At 35.9% G+C, this 25,315-nt stretch overlaps 1 protein-coding gene across 5 annotated transcripts in view; it reads left to right on the forward strand.

Moving 5' to 3' along the window:
• Positions 1-25,315, forward strand: part of CNKSR2 (connector enhancer of kinase suppressor of Ras 2) — a 282,747-nt gene that overhangs the window by 208,433 nt on the left and 48,999 nt on the right. For all 5 annotated transcript variants that reach the window (XM_045089401.1, XM_045089398.1, XM_045089399.1 and 2 more), the window contains 5 exons: positions 12,413-12,461; positions 12,906-13,078; positions 15,869-15,942; positions 16,230-16,301; positions 23,242-23,309. In XM_045089401.1, the coding sequence (XP_044945336.1) occupies positions 12,413-12,461; positions 12,906-13,078; positions 15,869-15,942; positions 16,230-16,301; positions 23,242-23,309 (436 nt within the window). The remainder of the gene's footprint in view (positions 1-12,412; positions 12,462-12,905; positions 13,079-15,868; positions 15,943-16,229; positions 16,302-23,241; positions 23,310-25,315) is intronic.

The following is a 25,315-nucleotide window of genomic DNA, read 5'->3' on the forward strand; positions in this document are numbered from 1 at the left end:
ACTCTTGGTCTGGGACTTGGGAGAGCCGAAGTTGCGGGCCCAGCTGCAGAGCAGTGACAATGTGTGTGAGCTGTGGCGCTGGGTGACTTCCTGGTCCAGCCTTCAGAGCACCAGGCTGCCTCCTCCCTTGTGTTCTCCAAAATTCATGCAAATTGATTTGTGGACTGCCCTAGCTCGAACCATACAGAGAAGGGAATTCTGAGACACATAGTTCCCCGCTTTGCTAAGTTGACACAACAGGAAGCCACTACATTGATGTTTCCTTTATGTGGCCACTGTAGGTACCTACCATGTTAAATCTGCTTTGCAAATTCTCAAGTGACAGTCAGCATGAGAATCAGTGGTCAAGTGAAAAATTCTAAATGATCATAAATCTGGAGTGGCCTCAAGGTGCAGTGTATCTCTCTGAAGGTATCATCCCTACAGCACACTGGCTTAGTTTTCCAAAACACATATTGGAAAATATAACTTCCAACTATCATTTATCTACCTTCAATCAAGAGATTGACTGAGAGAAGCAATAATTAGGATAACATCTAATTTACATAAAGAGGTTTCCACTTAATACAACACATTCACCAATTCCTTAAAGAATTCCTTTGTGTACTCTGAGGAGGAGTACCACAAGGCCAACACGTTGACCATGTTACCTTAGCCAGTTGCTGAACCGATCCTTCATGTAGTTGAGTTTTAGTATCACAACCTCCTTTTTTATCAGATGTCAGCTGTGAGAAACATCCATGTGAAATCCACTTCTTGGTTTGCTATAAAAGTATTTTTAAGGTTACTGTGTTTTCTGCTCCTTTGTGTTCCCCCACCCACACATGTTTTTGCAATTGGGTAAGAGCTTTGACTCTCTGTGATAATGGTGTATGTGGAGCATCTGATGCAGGGTCTGGCAATACGGCAGCTCACTGATATTCTTAGTATCTTTCCTCCAACTGTACTCCCCAAATGTCCACAGCACCGGGCTGAGATCAAGTCCAACCTCATCTAGGTGCATTTAAGGCAACCAGTTCTGGAAAAGTGTTAGCACACATCAGGCCCTGTAGAAATCTAATTTTTCGTATCTGAGATCGCATAAATTGCTTTCTCTCTCTTACTCAGTTTTCTCATTTACAAGATGAGCATGGCACTTCAGAGAGGACTTTGGAAAATGCCATCTAAATTGATAGCATAATGATGATTTGATTCCTGCTGCAAACACAGAATTTAAAAAAAAAAAAAAAAAGAATAACTTCCCACCAAGTCCTTTTTTCCCTTCTGTTAGATAAAAACAGTATTGCTTTCTTAATCTCAAAATCATGTCCCACTAGATGTTTCAGAATGGAAGAGAAGAAAGAGTATGGTTTATCTTTCTCAATTATTACATTATAAAATGAATTGCATATAAAGTGACTTTAAAAACCTTCTAAATTTATCTTTTATTTTTATCCAGTCTTCCCTTTGAAAGATTTTTGTAAGAAAAGAAAATCTCCAGATCAAGAAAACTGCAGCAAAACTAGCAGATGTAGAAACATTTGAAGTTGTTGTCTTGGAGAATTTGTCTACTCTCTAAAAGCAAAAATCTCAGAATAAAAGCTTGATATAAACATACTTTTAGCCATAAAGCTATTTAGATAAAAGCTAGCATTCTTGAAATGAATTACACTGACATGGCAAGTTTCATGATGAGAAATGTATCAGAGCAACAAACCTAAATATAAAGGTATCCAGAAAAAGCTGTTAGTTTCATATTCTTCTAAGTAAAGCCAGTAAGTTAATAGCCAGGGAAATTTTTCAATAATTATAATTCAGTCATGTCGTTGCTGACAGCATTATCATGCCATATACAGTGGTCTCGTTTGAGATTCTTAGGTTTTATGAGTTCTTCATAGAGGTGATTATTTTTATATTAATTATTTCTTTATTTTCTTTTACATGTAATTTCCTTGTCATTGAGTAGTCTTCAGAAGGAAAATCTTGTTCCCTGTTTTTCCCAGTCATGAACGTTTCTTTGTCACAAAAGATGGGCAAGCCTACCCTGATTTCTCTGACACCCAGACGTTGACAGCTTGTCAAATAGAAGCATCAGGAGCAGGAACTGCCCTGGTTCTGCTTTTCACCTGTTTAGACTTTCTGCCTCTGTCTCATGCAAGATCTATGTTAATTGTACACATTAGTCATGCACCCAAAAATAGCTGTATCTAATGTGGCTGACGAAAAGTTATTTCCATACATGGTGGAGCTCAAGCGTAAACTTAAGCATCTTCTAATGAATAATCTACCATTAAGTGTTAAGACTGACGCTGACTGTGGTATATATAATTACAAAACATCAATAATTGGATAGCCATTTCCCCCATCATTTTACGTCAGAATCATGTACAATTAGTGATCTGTGAGATATTTTCAGAGCATTTGGTCCAAATCCCTGATGTTGCAGATGAAGAAATGGAGGTCAAGAGTAGTTCAGAGACTTGACCGCAATCATAGAGCTGGAATATGAAGATCTAGAAGTCAGGTCTCCTGATTCCTACCCCAGGGTTGCTGCAGCACCAAGCATTCCATTCTTGCTGAAGCACAGACATTCGAAATGTGTCATTCCAGCTGGTGTGTTGCGAATAAACTGAAGGGGCTGACGTAAGTGTGGAAGCAGAGAGATGAGAGAGGATCTGCTCGATTCCAGTGAGAGATGATAGTGGCTTAGCCCTGGGCCCTAAAGTGGAAGTGGCCAGAAGGGGTTGGACTCTAGATATGTTTTGAAGAGAGAGTGGACAGGATATGCTGACAGACTGTATACAAGACGCTGTAACGCATAGCCTCGGTGTCCTGCACACAAATGTGGTCGGGAACTGTTTGATTCATGCTTTCAATAAATAATTATGTCAGGTCCTGTAGTAGGAGCTGAGTATACCCTGGTGAGCTAGAGCAGATGGCTTCTGCCTTCACAGAAACTAATACAGTAGTTAGGAACCACATCTTGAGAAAGTGAACCAAGTAATTTTAAGACATTGCATAATAATCAGCTGCATATCAGGTGAAAAATTGCATAACACCATGAATCATCTCCAAGAGATTTCTCCTGTATAAAGAATTAGTGGAGAGGCAGGCTTGCCTTATTTGGATCACTGATTCCCTCATCAGTATTGACATAGGGTTTTTTAATTAGACTGAGTTCAGTTAACACTGTTAAGAGGCTTGAATAAAATGTGATTGCAGTCTCGTCCTTGTCTAACTTGGCAGAGCCTTATTACCTTTCTGTACCTTAGTTTCTATCTAATTTGCAAAATTAAAATGTTAACATGAGAGCTCCTCTCATGAAGATATTATGATTAACGTCCCCCCAAAAAACATGCAAATCTTTAGTTTAATCCACACAGCAATACAAGCTGTTAGTTAAAATAAAATTGACAAAGCATGAAAATTAAAAATTGACAAAATGTTTCCAGTTTGGATATCCATTAATAATAAAGTGTTACCGTTAGTATCTTTCTGTTTCCTAGAATCCTTTCTTTCTACATAGCCATGTACTTACATCATATGTCATGAGAGGTTTCATAAGTAGAAGTCATCATATCACAAGCAGTTTTTCTTTACTCTCACATTGTTACTATGACTACAGAATACTTATTTGGGAGGCAGGATTGAACAGAGTGATTAGGAGAACAGGTTTTGGGATCGACAGACCTGGGATTGAATTTTAACTCTGCCACTATCTGTGTGGTCCTGAGTGAGCTGTTTATACATTCTGTGTCTCAATTTTCTCTTCTTTAAAATGGGGTAAATGATAACTACTTTCAAGATTTATTGTAGGATTGAAGGTCAATAACTGATGTAAAGTCCCTAATACTATGCTTGACAGAGAAGCCCTCTATAAATGATCTTTATTATGATCTAAGAATGGCAGTTCCTGTTTCACAAGGGTGGTGATTTTTTTTTTTAGATTTTACTGATTTATTTGAGAGAGTGAGAGATAGAACACCAGCAGGGGAGGGGCAGAGGGAGAACCAGACTCCCCACAGAGCAGGGTGCCAGCACAGGACTCAATCCCATTTACCCTGGGATCATGACGTGAGCTGAAGGCAGATGCTTCACCAACTGAGCCACCCACCCAGGCATCCCCCAAAGCATGGTGATTCTTGTTACCCTTCTCAACTACTCACCACTAATTACTCTTCCTACCTTACCACCCCATAGAAAAAGAGGAACCACCTTATGGAATCCTGCATAAAATTCAATCACTTCCTTCCTTTAGAATCTGATACATATGATATTCTTTTGATGAAACACTGCTTCTGTCCCACCTAATGAGCTTGACCTCTAAATTCCACCCTCCCAATTACTGCCTTTCCATTCTTTGATAGCTTATTTATTAGCATGCTCATTATTTTTAAAAGCAGACTAATTTTTGAGAGCCCGTGGAAGCATTTTCAGTCAATATAAAGACAGCGTAACCTTACTGATGGACTCCCAAGCAACCTCACCCCGCTCTACTCAGAGACCCCGTGGGCACGCAGTGTCTCATCCCCATCCCACTCACTTCACAGTTGCTCTCCCAGGCAGCAGAATGTACCAGGCTACCACAAATAGGACACTTGTTCAATTCTGTGCTCTGAGCTCTTATGTCTTATAAGTGGAAGAGTTCTTTTTTTTTAATTAAATTTATTTATTTTCAGCATAACAGTATTCATTATTTTTGCACCACATCCAGTGCTCTATACAATCCTTGCCCTCTATAATACCCACCACCTGGTACCCCAACCTCCCACACCCCCCGCCACTTCAAACCCCTCAGATTGTTTTTCAGAGTCCATAGTCTCATAGTTCACCTCCCCTTCCAATTTCCCCCAACTCCCTTCTCCTCTCTAACTCCCCATGTCCTCCATGCTATTTGTTATGCTCCATAAATAAGTGAAACCATATGATAATTGACTCTCTCTGCTTGACTTATCTCACTCAGCATAATCTCTTCCAGTCCTGTCCATGTTGCTACAAAAGTTGGGTATTCATCCTTTCTGATGGAGGCATAATACTCCATAGTGTATGTGGACCACATTTTCCTTATCCATTCGTCCTTTGAGTTCTTGATTTAATATTTAGTCCCAATAGCATCCTACCCCCACTTCCTCATTTTTAGGCCCTTTTTTCTGCTAGCAGGAAATAATGAGAAAGTAAGGCAAAATCCTTTTCTTTGTGAAATATTTAAATCTCAAAGACATTTATTTATTTAAAAATCAAATATGTGAAAGAAGCTATCATTTATCCCAAGTGTTTCAAATTGCTAAGCACCTTCTTTTCTTATGTGTAAGAAAATAAGCTATTGGTTTGACTAGTCATTTCTAGTCAGAAATGTTGGGACTTTGCAGAAAATTACAGTAAGAGGAAGTTGCTATATTGCAACAAGAGAGTATTTTGATTGCAAATTTTTCCATAAGTGTGGCAATTTGCAACTTGAGAAGAATTTAATAGTAGCTGAGCTTTCAAAATGTAACACAGAAACTGTCATTTTCTTCCACAATTAAAATAAGTGCTTCTGAAAGTTTCAGGATAAGAATGACCCAAATTACCCTCCCCCACACTTCCTCATCTAAAAGAGGGGGGAATAGAGTTTGAACAGAACATCTGTGGACAAAATAAAAGATAAATGGTCTTTTCAGGCAAATGTCTGAAAAAGGGATCTTTTATAGCCAAACAGAATACTGTTGCATGCATTGCCATGGTTAAGTAGAGGATCAACAATACTTTCATAATGGCCTTTTATTTTAGCACATTCTATTTTTATGGGTAGAATTATGATTTCAACGCACCCATTCATAATTCATCATATTATTATTTGCACATATATCTTTTGACACAGATTTAATGTCCTTTTGCGAGCCACATCTTGAATTCAATTTTAAACTATTAAGTGCCTTAAGACTGTCTCAGTGCAAGTAGCACTAAAGTAAAAGGGATATAAAGAAATATTTCTTACCTACCAGAAGAAACGACCTACTCAGAACAGACCTATATGTGGATTACTGGAGAACAGAAACCTGACTTGTTTATTTCCCCTGCTGAAGGACTTCTTCAGGTTAAAACCATTGCCCGATTAAGACTATATCCTATGCTCTTTGCTGACGGTTTGCTCAACTTCCATTCACTCAACCAGTATTTGTTGAGCACTTCCTCTTCACTAGGCCCTGTTCTAGCAGAAGATGAAGCAGTGTATAAAATAAACAAAATTCCTCTTTCACGCCATTTATATTTGGAGGGAAAGCTGGGTAGTAAACAAGAAATATAAGTACTTTCAGTAATGCTGAATGCTAAGGAGAGAAATAAAGCTGGGAAGGGAAACAGGAAGTATTGAGAGCAATGAGAATAACAATTTTAGATAGGGAAGCCTGGGAAGAATTTACTAAAAAGGAAGCATTTGAGTTATGATCTGAAGAAGTTAAGGGAGTGAGCCACAACAACATGTGGGCAAAGAACATCTCAAACAAAGGGAATAGCAAAACTAAAGGGCATAAAATGGGCCCTCGTATGCTCCAGCTATAGCAAGTGTGACTGGAACAAAGTTAGCAAGGGTAGGGATAGGAGGCAAAGGGGCCAAGCCATACGGCCTTCAAGGCCATTGCAAGGATTTTGGCATTCAAATTCAAAGTGGGATGAGAATCCAGTTGAAAGTTTTGTGTAGAGGAATGACATGATTCAAATCATATTTTAACAAGATCACTCAGGCTCTTGTATTAAAAATAAAGAAGGTAAGAGCAGAGACAGGTAGGACAGTGAAGAAATATTTCAGCAATCCAGGTAAAGGACAATGGTAGCTTAGACCAGGGTGCTACTAGTAGAGGCAGTAAGAAAAAGTCATGTTGTAAACATATATTTAAGACAGAGCTGATATAGCTTGCTGATGAGCTGGCTGTGGGATGTAAGAAGAGTGTTAAGGTTGACTTCAGGATTCTGGGTGGGAACTCCTGTCGGGGTAGGGGGAATGGAATTGCTATTTACTAAGTATAGAAGACCGGAAGAGGAGCAGATTAGATGACAGGTGGTGGATATCATAAGCTTAGTTTTGTACACATTCAGTCTATTGAGTTAGGAAACCTGAAGCTCAGTCAAGAAGTCCTGGCTAATAATATGAAGTCATACATTACCAAAGATCAGAGTTTGTAGACATTCTTAGGGAGAAAGTTCAAAGAACTTTTGTCCAGTTGCTCACTACAATAAACAGAAAGTATTAGTGAGGGCATTAAAAAGATTTTACTGAGGGGCACCTGGGTGGTTCAGTCAGTTAGGCATTTTGGTTTCAGCTCAGGTCATGATTGCAGGGTCCTGGAATCCAGCCCCACATCATGCTCCTCAGTCAGTGGGGAATCTTCTTGAGGATATCTCTCCCTCTGCCCTTTCCCCTGCTCGTGCACTGTCTCATGCTCTCTCTCTCAATAAATAAATAAATCTTTAGTTTTTTAAAAAGATTTTATTTATTTGACAGAGAGATATACAGCGAGAGAGGGAACACAAGCAAGGGGAATGGGAGAGGGAGATGCAGGCTTCCTGCTGAGCAGGGGGCCCAAAGCATGGCTCAATCCCAGGACCCTGGGATCATGACTTGAGCAGAAGGCAAACGCTTAACAATTGAGCCACCCAGGTGCCCCAATAAATAAATCTTTTTAAGAAGAAAGATTTTATTAAATGATAATTTAGGAAATAAGGTAAAAATACATTTTAAAGGCAGTTAATCATCACAAATGCTTACAAAGGGAATCTATTTATGGTGGTCAATAAGCATTATGAACTTATGCTTTAAATATGCACACACGGACACAAACACTCACACACCCATCCTACTCCAAACACATAAAATGTTATGATCATGGTCAAAAGCAATATCTAGCCTCCAAGGACCAGAAAAAAGAACAAAATTTCTCAGTGATAAATGGGAACTAAAGCCAGATACCTGGTAGGCTCTGAGTCCAGAAAGAAGTAAAGAGGGCTGGGAGTCCACTGTAATGAATATCAGGGAACAAATGGCCTGCAGCCATGGCAGGAAACTGAGGATTGACTTTGCTGGGTGAAACCAACTGGGAAAGCAAGAAGAGCTTGCTCACCCATGAAAAAGGAACTTGAATAAAAACAGCCACTGACCAGAACTATGACTTGTACTTGAGTGATTCTTTCCTTACTAAATACAAATTATGGAAAAAGCACTTAAAATTAATTTTAAAATAATAACAGGATGACTAAGAACAGTGGATTTTCAAAAGAGCCAATACCAACTTGACATCCTGGATATGTAAAATATAGTCAGTGAAATAAACACTCTTTAAATAGTGCAAACCCAAAACTGGATGCAATAAGAGAGAGAATCAGGAAATTAGAAGACATCAGAATGAATTTACCTAAAAAGCATTGCAGAAATATGAGAGGATAAAAAATATGAAAGATACATGTTTGATAAATTGAGAGATGTCAACATAGGTCTAGAGGGGAGAAAAGAGACTGCTTAAGAAGAACACTTGAAGACATATTGCCTGGGAATGTTCAGAATTTGAAAAATAATATCTTCAAAGACACACAATGAATATGAAATAGGATTATTTAAAAGAAATATAACCTAGAAACTTCATGGTACAATTGCAGAATATCAGAGATAAAGAGAAAAATATTTTAAAAGCTACTGGGAGACTAAAGACAACTTCTGCAAATGACAGAGTAGCCACAGATGTCTTCACAGTAGCAATAAATGTCAAAAGAAAATAAAGTGATCTATTCGAATTGCTGAAGGAAAATGATTTTCAACTCAGTATTCTATGCCCAACTAAGTTATTGTTCAAGAGTGAAGGATTTTTATGTTTTCAAACATAAAAATCTAGAAGAGTTTGCTATTCACACAGACTGTTATGAAAGAACTTTTAAAGGATATACTTGAGCATGAAACTGGAAGAAGGATGATCTAAAGCTAATAAGAAAAACACAAAAATAAAATATATTGTAAATTTCCACTGTCGTGAGAAAAGCATTCATCATGAAAGCAAAGATTTCAGGCCTCTCTCTCTCTTTTTTTTTTTTTTTTCAGTCATAGCACCTTATATGATCTGCTGCGTTAGCCATTATAGTCATGGGCTGTTCTTAATGTCTTGCTTCTGTGAAAATTTTCATGATATCATTAGAAACTGAAAAAAAGTGACATCAATTAAATATTTGTCATTCAGAATGAATAATCCCATCAGTTCTACTAGAAAAGACTCCACAGAATTATAGATTTGCACCTCAGGAGTGCTTAATCACCCTGTCGCTGATGACATGAGGAAACCTTCACTGTCAGGAGATTATTTATACATATGAACAATGAACAATTTTTAATATAAATTTGTAAGGCTCTTTTGAATATGAGCCTTTTTCAGGGTTCCGCAAGATCACCCACATGTTCTGTGATCCACTAGAAAGACTCATAAGACTCAGCATGTAGTTCTACCCACAGCTAAGATTTACTACAGTGACACAGCAAGGAGGTATAGTCAGAGCAGTAAGGAGAAAAGACACCTATGGGACGTGGAGAAATCTATGTGCAAGCTTCCTATACTTTCTCCTTGTGACAGATCATGCAGAATACATTCTCATCCAAGCAGCAAAAATGCAGTCACGTGTATAGTGTCTCTGCCCAGGGAAACCCATTAAAGACTCAGCACCGAAGGCTTTTATTGGATTGGTCATAGAGACATCCTCTGTCTAGCAACTACAAAAATTCCAGATTCCCCAAAGAAAAACAGGTGTTTAGGCCCTGGGTGAGCAAAACAGTCTTGTTGCTTAGTGAAGCTCATGTCAGCATAGGGAACTGTTCACCAGCCAAATTCCCAGATGATAAGTGAGACCAAGTTTGCAAGCAGGCCGCTCTGAGACAGCAGCCTGAAGCCGTGTATGTTAACTCTCTTCTAGAGCCCTATTTCCTTAACTGTAGTTTTCACTGCTTTTCCTATTATTTTCAAAAGCATGTACAATTGACCCTTGAACAACACAGGTTATCCACTTATATGTGAACTGCATGGGTCCACTTACGTGTAGATTTTGTTCAATAAATATATTCGAAAAATTTTTAGAGATTTGTGAAAATTTGAAAAAACTCACAGACAAACTACATCACCTAGAAATACTGAAAAATAATTAAAAGTATTATTGGAAGTATACAGGACATAATATATATAACATACAAAACATATGTTAATCAACTGTTCACAGTATCAAGAAGACTTCCGGCCAACAGTAGGCTATTAGTAGTTAAGTTTTGGGGGGAGTCAAAAGTCATAGGGTGGGTGCTCCTAACATCCCACGTTGTTCAAGTTTCAACTGTAGTTCAATTCATTTTCTTATTTTACAAAATGTCATGTCATATGGAAAAATTATAAAATCTCTCTTAAGATAATTTCATTGTAGTATTTAGAAAGGACATCTATGGCTTTGCTTCTTTGAATATTGGATAAATCTATATTGTGTGCCTAAGAGTTCCTGAGTTTCAACAGGATGTGCACTGATTACACTCTGCATTCATGGTATGAAAACACATCTATGGGGAAAGAAAATCATTCTCATTAAAAAAGAAGCCTGGAGAGCATAAAATATGGTTTTGTGTAGATTTTAATCTAAGGAATAACATGCAAAAGGCATAGGAGGTACCTTATATAACTTAATTCTTTTGAGTTGTCTATTATACATGTAGCTCCCTAAAAACAAACCACCCCCATCTTTATCATTTTTTAAGAATAATGAACTGTAAGATTATTATGAGTCCTTCTGGAAACACAAAAGGGAAAAAAACAATCAGTAATCTGACAGACAAACCAATTTAGGGAAAATAACTCTATGTAAATTACCTATACTTGAGTACACTAGCCTGAGTTATTATTTGAGCTCTTATTGTGAAACAGAGTGCACTTAGGAAAATCAATACAGCATAACAGGTTTTATCTTTTGTTTTCTCTACAAAATTTATTATGAATTTCTGTAGCCATGTATCCTGCAAAGTTTTGTCAACACACACATACCACGTACAGGCATGTTTCTATTGCTTTGAGGGTGATTATTTCTGGATTACACTATACATCAGCAAATTATCTGATCCTTATCTTTAGGACTGGTATCCATCTGTAATACCACATTCATGAGAATTAAGTAAATCATACACAAAACAAGAAAATTGCTATATAAGTAGAATGTTATTTTGTGAACAAAGAAACCAAATAAAAAAGTATGTCACAAAATACAAATGTATTGCATGAAACCAAGACCAGCAAATATTATGTAGGCAAAATCCAATTACCCCTTACAGGCATACCGTTGTAAAGAGGAAGATTTTGTTACCTAAAAGTCGTTTTGAAGGCATATCTGTGAATTGAAATTACACATGCTATCTCTGTACCCTGTTAGCTAGCTAATCACATGAGCATAATTAACCTCATTATACCAGTGAACAAAAATGTAGCTTAGTAGACTGACTAGAACCAATGATTTATAGTCACTGAAAGCTAGACCAGTTAATACAGTTGTGGGTTTTTCTCTTAAGACATTTAGCAGATGGGTTTAGCTGAGATGGTTGTTTAGCTAGACAAGTATGACAAAGAGAGCATATAGCTCAACATAATGATTTTAATGTCGCATGAAAACTGAGTGAGAAAAAAAGACACTAAAGGCTGGTAAGGTCGACAAACTGGATGCCTCAGTGAAGATTTTCTAAAAATGACTGGGTCGGAGCTGTTGGGCTACATAAAGTGTCAGTAATAGAGGCGGTGATTGGGGTGTGCTTAAGGTAACAAACCCGGTCATGGGCATCGGTATCTGAGGAGAGAAATGAAGATCATTGGAGATGAGGTACTGACATCACTTACACGAAGATGACTTCCTAGTCCTAGTAACAGAAGTGTGACAAGAAAACATTCACTCAAGTGCTGGTGGCTTATGGAAGGGAATGAACTTCAAAGTAACAAGTGAAAGTCCTATTTGCCTGACTACTTCATAAGCCCTTGTGAGAACCAAATGAGATATGGCCTGGGAAAGCACAATAAACCCGTTTTTTAAAAGGGGTAAAAAGTAGTACTACACACACACATGTATGTATATGCATATATATATGTATATGTATATATGTATAAATATATATATGTAAGAGCCCTGAGTTTTACCACTGCTTTGTGCCCTGCATTCTCTGCCTATAAAAGAAAGACAATGATCATATCTTCTCCTGCTTCATGGTAGATTAGAAAGTTAAATGACATGATCTATATGAATTTGTTTTGAGTTTTTCTGTTTCATTTGAGTCTTTGGAGAAAGAAAATGCTTTCTCTGGCCTGAGTTGAGAGTCATTGTTCAGCTCTGGAGAGTTCTGTACAGCATGCTAGCACTGTGGATGGTACCCTGAGTGTCAAATAACATTCTTCCCTTCCTTGGATTTCAGACATTTCAGCAGTCCTCACTGCAGCACAAATCCAAGAAGAAAAACAAAGGTAGGAAAAAGAAATGAAATGAAATCTATAGCTATTTATTTTGCACCGTGATAATCACCAGCATACTTCACGCATCCTCTCTTGCCTGAGCCCATGGTGGTTTGGAAGATCACAACCCCCTAGCAAGAGCTGCCAAGACCAGCTTCTCTTTCAAGTCAATTATGATGAAGGGGTACCATTTACAATAAGAGGTCTCAATGGGTTTTGAGACTGGGATTTAACACTCCTGATTCCTTTGCATGTCACTTAGGTGGGGGGAAAGGTACTGAAGATTTCCATAGAGTTTTCCATATTCCATATTTTCCATATTCTGATACAATGTAAAAATAAGAATTTTTAAGGTTATTAAGTACCCAGACTTATCTTTATGAGCTATAGACTAATCTTCTACCTTCACACTTGTATGAAATTTAAAGAGCATTTTTACCCACTATGATCTTTTAGGTCCTATAGCTGGCAAGAGCAAAAGACGAATTTCTTGCAAAGATCTTGGCCGAGGTGACTGTGAAGGTTGGCTTTGGAAAAAGAAAGATGCAAAGAGTTATTTTTCACAGAAATGGAAGAAATATTGGTTTGTCCTAAAGGATGCATCCCTATACTGGTATATTAATGAGGAGGTAAGACAAAGCACACTTTGTTTTCTCATCCATTTTCTGTCTTTAACCCAAAGAACCACCATTTGGGGACTTAAATTTTAAAATCATATAACCACCTTAATTTCAATTCAGGAGAGTTCCACTAGTTATTTTTTAATCTGCCTTCTTAAAATGATTGCATTTTAGGGTTATGGAAAGAGTTGTCTCAATTATTCAAATGTGGCAACATATCTAAAAATACAACACAGATAAAATTCTGTGTATCTAATTCAAAATTCCAAACTAATTCTAGTGATAACTTAACTAGAAGGATTATACATGGAATTTGAAATAGATTTTTAAATATCTCAGTTTTGCTCGAGGTTTTAAATTTTTTTCTGTTTTCTTGGAGGAACAAAGTTCTTTAATAATTTAAGTAAATTAATAGCACTTGAATTTGTTTTTCTTAAAGAAAACGTGAACTAGAAGACTAGCTTTGAAAATCTGCAAGTATTCATTTCATTTGGCCCAATTGAGGGGTTAGGGAAGGGGAGTGTATATAGTATATTTAAATTGTTCTTATGATTTTCTGTTTCATTTGCAGTAAACAGATATTTATCCAGAGTAATTATATCATAACCTACCACCTATCACAACAGATATGCAACAGTATACCTTATTTGTTGACATTTCTTTGTCTCTGCATTTATTTTCATTCTTTGGTGATAGTTATCTATCAGTTCACCTTAGTAAGATTTTTTTTAACAATAATTTCTATTGTTAACTTGTTTTCTTAAAAAATGGACATGGTTTAATAGAGTGTGCTAGCTAAATAAATGAATGTTAGGACGTTCATCAATTTGCATTTGAAGATTAATTTTTGAAATATAATTTAACATAATTGTGCTTATTACTATAACAAAATGTCTAGAGGAGTTGTGTTTTTCATGGTTAAGAGAATAGATTTAACCCATCTGAGTTTTGATGCATCAGTTTCCTCAACTACAAAAAGGGAGAGTAATAATAGTACCTAGCTCACTGGGCTATCATATGGATGAAATGAATCAGTTCATGTAAAGCCGCTTAGAACAATGCCTGGCATACACCCAGTACTCCGTAATATGCTGTTAGTAATATTTTTCAAATTGACCTCATATTTCATTTGTAAAATCTTAAAGTAACATTTTGCTATCAACATAAGTGCCAATATTATATAGAAGGATTTAGTTATTTTCTGTGCTTTTGATATTATCTGTGCCAATCAATCATACAATTACATAAAAAGCCTTCTATTTCACTAAGTGTATCTTATTTTATATATAAAAAACAATTTTTCCAATACTTTCATTTAACATCTATCAAATACTTTTTGTATGCCAACCAAAAAGTTATCAAAATATAGTCTTCATTTCTCTTTAAGTTCACTTGCAGATTTGTCTGCTGTATGCTATATTATATTCTTTCAAAATGTAAGTGAAAAAAATATAAGAATCTTTTATTTTATTTTATTATTTTTTTTATTTTGAACAGTAGCTAAGTTTCATTTAGAGTTGTTACTGTGTTAGCCTTGTGAGAAGTGAATGAATAATTCCATTGCATAATAAGAATACCAGCGTGCTTTTTTAGGAGAAATGTAAAAATCCCTCATCACATCATTAGGGGAAGATACTATCTATCCCAAAAATATTTTAAACCATTCAGAATTTAGAATTTTAAAGTTAAAGATATCAAGATTGATCTAGCAGACATCAAAATTGATATAATTTTTTATTTTTTATCGAAAAAGAGATTTGAAATTATTGCATTTACCTCAAAGTTGTAAGAAAAAACTACTCAAATATTGAAAAATTTTGAAAAAGTCATAAACTCTCTTTTTTTATAACATACATTTCAGTCACTATCAGTAATATCAGATTTTTATTAAGTTTTACATTTATACATACATACTGAAAGAATTAAGAATCTGTATTTTTTTTTTCTTTGAGATAGCAGATAGGGGTATAGTATCACTTGAACTTGATATACAAGGAGCCATGAACTGATAACACCACAGATCAGAGTTTAGGAGTAAAATTCCGAGGAGCCTGGTCGTGTCCATGAAAAGGAAAACAAAAATGAAATTATTTAGCCAAAGGTAGTCTTAACCTAATTGGAATAACTTATATCTAACATAAGATTTTGGATAACTCTCCTGTCTCATTTTTCCTTGCCACATTAGAGGGAGGAGGATTTTATGCATTTCATTCAATTGTTCAAGTAGAAAATGACTTTTATATATATAGCATTCATAGGTAGATATTTGAAGGTAGATATTTGAAGATCAAATTAACTTATTTCATTTATAAAATCTTGAATACACAGCATACTTAATTCAGGTTTGAGAAAAGACATTTTTAGAGGCAGAAAAGGAATTGAATTAGTAAACTTTGATGTATTTTACATCTGAACATTAAAAATTACAGAAAATTATGAATGGTGAATGTGGACTGAAGTTATTTTATCTGTTATAAAAGTATGTAAGCATTCTGGTGAGAAAATTACTTATAAAACATGTTTCACTTTGACAGTTTAAAGAATTTTCTATTTCTAATATAAGAAGTATTTTTCAAAATTTTTGTGTATATCCTAATTTGTAGTGGTCTAAATGTTTAAAGTATATCTTCAATTTAATAGAATATAACAAATAAGAGTGGGACTATAATCTCAAAAATGTCAAATTTAAAAATTAAATGACCAGATTTATTAGTATAGATTTTTACAGCATAGTTACATAGCATTATCAGCTTCAACCCTTTGTGTATAATATCCTAAATAAGAGTGTTACCTCTTTAGGATGAAAAAGCAGAAGGATTCATCAGTCTGCCTGAATTTAAAATTGATAGAGCCAGTGAATGCCGCAAGAAATAGTAAGTTGATTTTATTTGGGGAGAGGGAGAGAAAAGAAGGGGTTTTTTTTGTTTTAATTTCTAGCTTTTAAATTATAGGTTACTTGTCTAACGCTTTCAAATTGAGGTAATAAGAAAGCAGTTTGTGGGCAGAAAGTTGAGTTTTTTACTGATTTCTGTCATCATGGCAAAAGCATTATATGTGTGAACTCAGGTTAGATGTTGAGATAATTTTACCCATAAAAATTATTGGTTCTAACTTATTCCCAATTTGAAATAAAATAAGTGTGCTTTGTTTCCTTTTTCAGTGCATTCAAAGCCTGTCATCCTAAAATCAAAAGCTTTTATTTTGCTGCTGAACATCTTGATGATATGAACAGGTAAAATGTTACTTAAATTTCAAAGCACTTAGAAAGTCAGTTAGGCTTAGAATTCTAAGCTTTCCACATTAATGTTAGAGAATAATGTCACCATGATCGATCAGTTTAAAATAAAATGGACTCGGGCATAGCTGCATCTAGCCTTAGCTAATTTCAGAGAACAGCATTTTAAAGGTCAAAATGAACCTGTTGACTATTTATCGAGTTTACAAAAAATGTGCCTGAATCCATATATAGACCCTTAAAAGAAAATCCACTGTAAAAAAAAAAAAAAAAAAGGTTTTTTTTTTCAAAAGTCCATTTCAAGAATGTGTCTTCAAATTTATTTCCAGGTGGGGAGAAAAGATAATTACAAAAAAAACCCTGACATTTCCAAGTGCTGAGCATTTATGGCACAACATCCATCTCAATTATTCAGTCCTAAGCAAAATTAGTATTTCTTTTTGTCATATTTCTTCTATCACTGGACAAGATTATACTGCCAAGTGATTAAATGGCAACATGGTTATTTGGGGCTGTTGGAGGGGAGGAAGAAATATATATATATTTTTACATATATACATATCTCCGTCATCTATAACATTCTGCACCAGGTTTCCACTTTAACTTTTATGAATTTGATGTCTTCCTTTTCCTTCCTTTCCCATCTCTCATTTCTAGACTTACAGAAATTGGATTTAAGATTCAGATTTTTCCTTTTCACAGGTCTTCCATAGGCAGTGCACATGACATATATAACTTGACAACAACTAGGGAGAGGCAGCATAACACAGTGATTAAGAGCATAGACTTTGGAACCAGACTGTCCAAATCCTAGCTCTCGCACTTACTAGCTGTGTGACCTTGGCTATAGAACTGGACCTCTTTATGCCAGGTATTGGCCCCTTTTAAAAATGGTCATAATAACCATCTCCACCCAATGGACTATAGTGAGGAGCAAATGAACACACATAAAGGGCTTAGAACAGTGCCTTTTCAATTATAAGTGCTATTTAACTGTTTGCTGGCAATACATATTCCTTTTATGTACTTTGGGCTCTTAGCCCATTTACCTTTCTTTGTGTGTCTCCAAAAAAACTGGTATCCTGGTTTTTTTTTTTTTTTAAGGTTTATTTATTTATTTGAGAGAGAGATGGAGCAAGAGAACAGGGTGGAGAGGGGCAGAGGAAGAGGGAAAAAGAAAGTTTTAGGCAGGCTCCACAATGAGAGGAGAGCCCCAGGTGGGGCTCTGAAATCATGACCTGAGCTGAAACCAAGAGTCAGACACTTAACTGACTGATCCACCCAGGTGCCCCCAGTATCCAGATTTTTTTTAAAATTTTATTTATTTATTTATTTTTATTTATTTGACAGAGAGAGATCACAAGTAGGCCGAGAGGCAGGCAGAGAGAGAGGAAGGCAGAGAGAGAGGATGGGAAGCAGACTCCCCACTGAGCAGAGAGCCAGATGCGGGGCTCCATCCCAGGACCCCGGGATCATGACCTGAGCCGAAGGCAGAGGCTTAACCCACTGAGCCACCCAGGCGCCCCTCCAGATATTTTTAAACACAAAATTGTGCAACTTTATAAATGTGCTTGAGCACACTAAATGAACACTTAATATGCTTTTATAAATAATCTTGTGGGGTTTTTTTGACACTTGGGAGTAAAGGAACAGTTTGTCCAAAGCAATATGAATACAAGGAAATGACAAAACAAGTATAGAGAACACTTGATAAAATATTTTATTATTAATAAGGGAACTGAATCTTTCTTGTACTTCCCACAATCTTTGTTGGATTTATCTTGCAATTCTTGAAATTTCACCTCTGGCAGTTAGAGTTTGGAGAGCCTTTTCTCCTTAATTTGTTCTCAAAATGAAAATGTTTATTCACATGCTCATGATGTGGGGGGAAGTTGTAACTCTCTATTTTGTATTTCAATAATGTTATAATTCTACTGTTGTAGTCACTCACTCTCTGTTTTATCACATGTTGAGCTCAGTGCCCTTAGGATAAAGATGAAGGGTTTACATCATGACCAAACAGAATTAGTTTTTAAAAATGAACATTATCCCATCTTACAAGATGGATACAATAGAACACAATCACCTCTATCTAAGAATTAGCATAACTTAATTATTTATAAAACATGTTAATCAGGGTATTTTTAGGCATTAAAAAGTGCCTTTTTGGGACACTTGGGTGGCTCAGCTGGTTAACCGGCTGCCTTCAGCTCAGGTCATGATCCTAGGGTCCAGGGATCGAACCCCACATCAGGCTCCTTGCTTGGCCTGAGAGCCAGCTTCTCCTTCTGCCTGCCACTCCCACTGCTCATGCGTACTCAATAAAATATTGTTAAAAAGAAAGAAAATGCCTTTTTATGAACTAGAAACCATTCCTGGTCTCCACTCCCTGCCCCATGTTAGCAAAAATTTCAAAAGTGTGTCATGTCACTATTTTTCCCTAATACTCCTATGGATGTATCTGGTTCAGGATCTCATAGAAAAAGCTAAATCAAACCCATGTGTTTCATTTTGTTTTTTCTAAGCAATGAGTCAAAGGGAAAAAAAAGGATCTGATCAAATATGTCATCTCCATATCATACATTTATGAGTTCTGTTTTATACTTGCTTGGTATATTATAACCTTCAGAACTGCATTGCCCTGAAATACTGAATCTTTTTAAAAATTTAAGTATAATGGACTTTTATTGTTTTTATTCCTTTTTTTATAATCATATTCCCAATGTCTACTTTGAATAGGCAAGTTTTTAGAAATTACCTGTTAATAGAAAGGAGGAATGCCAGTGCTGGAAATAAACAGAGAATCAGTGGTGGGAGAGATGTCCCCAACAATTTTGTTCTATAGCCTGATTGTTAACATAGCAGCAAGATAATCTGGGCATTGTTCATTCTATATACAACCTTTTAAAGGAATGTACCTAAGTCTTCAAGAGATTTTATATTTATAATATTATAATTATGCTAATTATAATATAAATATGAGCTTTATCTGCTTATTTCTTGATTTCTAAAGTACTAGCATAAGTATTTTAGAAGTATAGTGATTTCTGACATACACATACCCAAATTTACATATAACTATATAACCATTCATACATATACCATGTACACATTCATACATACACCCAAATTTACATATACCTATATATATACATACATATACATATACCAAAATGTATGTATATATACATATATATATATATATATATATACACATGGAATATTAAAATCTCACCTTCTATTTTCTGAGCAGCTGTAAGTTTGATTGTGAGGTAATTTGCAAAAACACTTTTGAGGCCCCCACCCCCATCCATCTGTTTCCTCCTCAGAAATGAGCACTGAAACATGAAAAAAAAAATTGCCAGTCTTTGTGAAATCTGTGGGAAGGAAACAAAATATCATGTTTCTCAAGTATTCTGAGACTTATTTACTGAATTCATTTGGCGTATATATTCCTTATCGTGTCAGCACATATGTCCTTGCAATTGTGAGGATTCATCCATTTCTATTTGGTAATTACTATTGTACATTTCTCCCATAATTCTTACTCAGATTTTTCCTCTCAATACATTATTCTCAGTTATTGACAACTTAATGAGAATGTTCACTTCAGGCTCAATATCCCCTTACCTATATTGTCTTGTTTTAAAACATTAGTGTTACAGTAAGGTGCTGAATGTAGACCTAGTATTAAAGTGCTTCCCCATCACTAAATCCAATGCTTGTATCCCCAACCAGTTTTTCTTAAAATAGCCTCCCCCCATTCCTAGGACCTTTGACTTTCTAATTTTTTTGCCTAGCTGTTTTTGTAAATGGCACTTGATACTAACTTGACATATGTTTATTTGTATCCCTATTTATTGTCTGTTGCCTTCACTAAGATGTAGGCTATGTGAAGGCAGACACTTTGTTTTGTTTCTCTCTGCATCCTTGGTGCTTGGAACAGGACCTGGCAGACATAGGTTCTCATGAAATATTTCTCGACTCTGTTAATGAATATATATCTCCTGTTATCATGGCCTTACATACCAAATTATACTGCAACAAGTATATACATAAGCCTCTTCTAGCTGAGGCTTTAAGGACAAGCTTATCCAAGACAGCACCAACAGCTGTGTGGTGTTCAGCCTTTTGTGTGTGTAGACACTGGCCTGAGTAAGCCACATACTTTCTGAAGAGTTTTTATCAAGAACCGGATTTTTCTGCTGAGAAGTAGTCAAATTTTTCAATTGTCTTCTGACATTTAGCAATTTTGGAACTCACGGAAGGCAGGAATTATATCTTACTCATTTTTGTGCCCCTAAAACAGCTCATTGTTCAGCATATATCAGGCATTTAGTAAATTTGTTGCACCGAAAAATCAAGGAAGCTTCTTTTTAGTTTTCTGATTCATCTCATAAGGAACTCATTGTTCTTTAACCTTCTGACAAAATGAAATTTTAGTGATGTCTTTTAAAATAGTCAGTATGAAGTACTGGATTAAAATCTAATAGTACATGTTCCTCTGGTGCTATTATCATCATTTTCAGCCAAAAAGCATCAGGCAGGTCTTTCTTAAAAGTGCTAAAAATTACCCTGAGGTACAAATTCAACACCTTTCTCACTACAAATGACCTATAGAGTAAATTTCAATTTTGAACTCTTCTTAGTTATTAGAGTCATTTTTTAAAGGTTATTCATCACGAAGTTGACTTCTTATCATTTGTAATTTTATCATTTGTAATTTTCTGGAGTGTGGGAGTATATGCTACTGAATTTATTTGATCAATCTTTATTCCCTTTCTGTTCCAGTCCCTTCTTCAATTCCCCAAAATACTTGAGGTGATAATTACATGGTAATTATCAAAGTAAAGTTGAGCTTTAGGTGACTTATTCTTAAAATGAAAGCTCAAATATCCATGGAGGTGATTTTGTCATTGAGAGACACAACTTTCTCCCCTTTTCAAAATATTCTAACAGTCTTCTACACAGTGAATACCGCTGGGCATAAATGCTGAAATATATGACTTACTTCAAAGCACATCATCTTCCATCTGACACAGGAGATAAACTTTTAGGAGAAAAAGATCTCAAATACCATTTTTTCTTAAAAATATATCTTGATCAGATTATTCCACACTTTAATGATGTTAACTATACTATTTTTTCCAAATTAAGATAGTTTGGAAGGGGGGGTTCTTCCTTAATTTCTGATTTGAGAAAGTATACGGATCACAGCTCAGAACGGACCAGTGGGAAATTGCCAGGTTAATTTAAAGATTTTATGATTCAATAATCTGAGGCAGTGTAAACAGCCAGAATAATGAACACAGGGAGAGATCTGGTGGGACAAAGATGGCGACTGAAATGATGCAGGCCCCTACACTGGCAATAGCAGCACTACTGAGAGAGGGAAGGTTTATTTTTAAGTTACTATTGTTTGTGGAAATAAGTTTGCAGGATCCGAACAGAGGTTAAAATTATGTTTGTTCATTTAGAAAACCTAATACCCTTGTATTTAGAGACACATTTCCAAAGTACTCCTGACGTGTTTTCCCCTGGATCATTAAACTTAAATAACCTTCATCAAAACTAACATTTCATAGTAAAACTTATTTTGACAAGCAAGGTTCATAACTTCCTCCCTCATCAGTATATATTGTATGATATTAAGTATCTGTAAAGGAGCATTTGTTCTGAAGACACAATCAGCAGTGATATTTGGAGTGCTTCTGAATTTGGAGCAACAGAATTAATAGGGCTCTGATCATCATAAAACCCTCTATATTATAGATATGAACAGGTTTGCCTAAGCCTTTTCTATCAAAATAGCATCTTTAGTTTGGGAACAATTTGTACTATAGTAAATTATAGCTCATTGAAGACTCCATGTGTCAAGAGTAGCAAAGAACACATCTTTTACATAGAATTATCTCATATATTCTTAAACATCTTAAAATAAATATTCTTATTACATTTTGCAATTTGGGGGCGCCTGGGTGGCTCAGTGAGTTAAGCATCCGACTCTATTTTTTTAAGGTTTTATTTATTTATTTGACAGAGAGAAAGAGAGAGATCACAAGTACGCAGAGAGGCAGGCGGGGGGGGGGGGAAGCAGGCTCCCCGCTGAGCAGAGAGCCCGATGCAGGGCTCGATCCCAGGACCCTGAGATCATGACCTGAGCCAAAAGCAACGGCTTTCACCCACTGAGCCACCCAGGTGCCCCAAGCATCCGACTCTTGATTTAGGCTCAGGTCGTAATCTCAGGGTTGTGAAATCGAGACCCTCGTCAGGCTCCATGCAGGACTTGGAGTCTGCTTAAGATTCTCTCTTCTGTCACCCTCTGTCTCCCCCTTCCCTCTCTAAAAATGATTTTTTATTTTAATTCCTATATAGTTTTATGTAATTCCTGTATAGTTAGTAAAATATAGTAAAATAAGCATTATTTTAATGTTTTTATTTTAATTCCTATATAGTTACTAGACTCTCTTATTAGTTTCAGGTATACAATGTACTGATTCAGCACTTCCGTACATCACCCAGTGCTCATCACGACACGTGCACTCCTTAATCCCCATCACCTGTTTCACCCAGCACACCTCACTCCCATCTACCTCCACTCTGGTAACCATAAGATTGTCCTCTAGAGTTAAGAGTCGGTTCCTTGGTTTGTTTCTCTCTTTTTTCCCTTTCATTCACTTGTTTTGTTTCTTGAATTCTACATATGAGTGAAATGATACGGCATTTGTCTTTCTCTGACTGACTGATTTCACTTAACATAATAACACTCGAGCTCCGTCCATGTTGTTGCAAATGGCAAGATTCCATTCTGTTTTCTGGCTGAATAATATTCCATTGTATATATACACCACATCTTTATTCTTAAAATAAGTATTTTTAAGAAGTAACATATAAGAAATTAAGTTGCAATGTTACTGATTTTAATTTTATTTTTCAGATGGCTTAACAGAATCAATATGTTGACTGCGGGATATGCAGAAAGAGAGAGGATTAAGCAAGAACAAGGTAAAGGGATATATATACTTCTTTTACAGTCATAGGGTTTTTGTTTTGTTTTGCTGTTATCTTATGCAGTGATTCGCTACTGTCATTTGAATGAACATGGATATGTCAGGCTGTGGTTATTGTTTTCTGGGCACTTTGAATCCAAGCCATAGCATCTTATAGGTAAGGTTTAGTAAACTAAACAATAGGGAATAAACTGAAATTTTTGGAGCTCCTAGTGTGGAGTCCATTGCTGTCTCTCTCAGTCTATTTCCAATGGAGGAAAAAACCTTGAAAAGTCTGTAATTGGTCTTAAATATTGACCAAAGTTCAGATACTTGTTGGTGCATTGTTTTTTTCTGTTTAGCATTTCATAGACAGTTAAATGGACTTTTATGCAAAGAGCTCAGATGGATGACCCCTTCTTCCGTAAATTATCTCAACTGGTTATGTTTTTCAGTCCTCTTCATCTGTTACTCTGTGATCTAATGGAACTTGCCTCAGTATTGACCTCAGATTTACAAAAGACAATGTCATTATGCACAATTAAAATTTTACTGAAAGTTGTAGTCACCATTCCGAAGTTGCTTTACATTTCCAAGAAGTATTTATTGTACACCCTTGGAAACATCAACAGGTTTTGGAAATCTTTTGAGACTTTCTCAAATCAAAGAAATTCTGCAGATAACATATACATATATACGTACATATGTATATATATGTATATGTACATATATATGTATATGTAATCTTCAGAATTTCTTTGATATATATGTATATGTGTATCTGCAGAATTTCTTTGATATATATATTATATATATGTATCTGCAGAATTTCTTTGATTTTATATATATATATATATTTCTTTGATACACATACACACACACGTGCACATACATACACACATTTCTAGTTCTGTCTCCAGTGGGCGTTGCCTATTTGTTTATGTGGAGATCCTAAAAACCTGTTTCCTCTCAGAGTAATACATCAGCCAAAACTTTTCTAAACATCTAAAAGCTAAAAGTTAGAGAGCTTTAAAGAAGATAAGCAGATCCCAAAACCAGTCTGTCAGCAAATGTATAGGGCAGGAAGTGGGAAACTTTCTGTGAAGAGCCAAGTAGTTAGTATTTTAGGCTTTGCAAGCCCATAAGATTTCTGTCTAAACTGGTCGAAGTCAGCCATTACAGTATTAAAGCAGCTGTACACACATGAGGAATGTTGCTGGGCTCCAATAAAGCTTGATTTATGGACACTGATACCAAATTATTCTTCCTCTGGGTTCTTAACCATTTAAAAATGTAAACACCATTCTTGATCCACAGGTACATAAAAACAGAGAGCCTCATTTGGTCTCCAGGCCTTAGTTTACCTAGCCCTGGTTTAGAGCCATTGGGTGAGGGAATGAGAACGAATAGAGCACCGAACAGTGAGGAGTTAGGGCAAGGAGAGTTCAAAGAAATAGCAAACATGCCTCCTGCCAATACGAATATATCATCTTGTTGAGGATCTCATAGATACACCCTTGGAATTGCTTAAGAGAAATTAAAGAACAACAAAAACAAAAAAACTAGGGAGTTACATAAAGTAAGTAAGTCCTAATGATTGCACAGCATGCAACTGACTTAAAAAATTTGCTAAGTGGATGCAAATTAAAAAAAAAAAAAAAGAACCTGGGAAGGAGGCAGGATTAAGGAGGAAATAACTTATTAGAGGAAGTGATTGTGAGCCTGGTGTAAAGTCAGCAGCAGAGGGGAAGAGAAGATATTTTATTCAATATGAAGCTTTTGTGTGTAATGCCTTCAACTAGCACTCTGATTAAATTAAGGTGAAATAGGCACCCATCCTGCCTGAAATTACACTGAATTCTAGTAGAAAGGCTACTCTTAATGTAATACAGAAAATGAAATGTAAAAGTACTAATCAAGTTCTGTGGAAATTCAGCTGGAGAGATTGCTTCCAGGAGGGGAAAGGGAAAAGGCTTTTTGTCAACTCCATTATTTGAACTTGTTCTCACAGGATGAGAAGGA

Source organism: Mustela putorius, unplaced genomic scaffold (genome assembly GCF_011764305.1).
Source record: "Mustela putorius furo isolate JIRA1106 unplaced genomic scaffold, ASM1176430v1.1 tig00003836_pilon_pilon_pilon, whole genome shotgun sequence".
NCBI classification, from domain to species: Eukaryota; Metazoa; Chordata; class Mammalia; order Carnivora; family Mustelidae; genus Mustela; species Mustela putorius.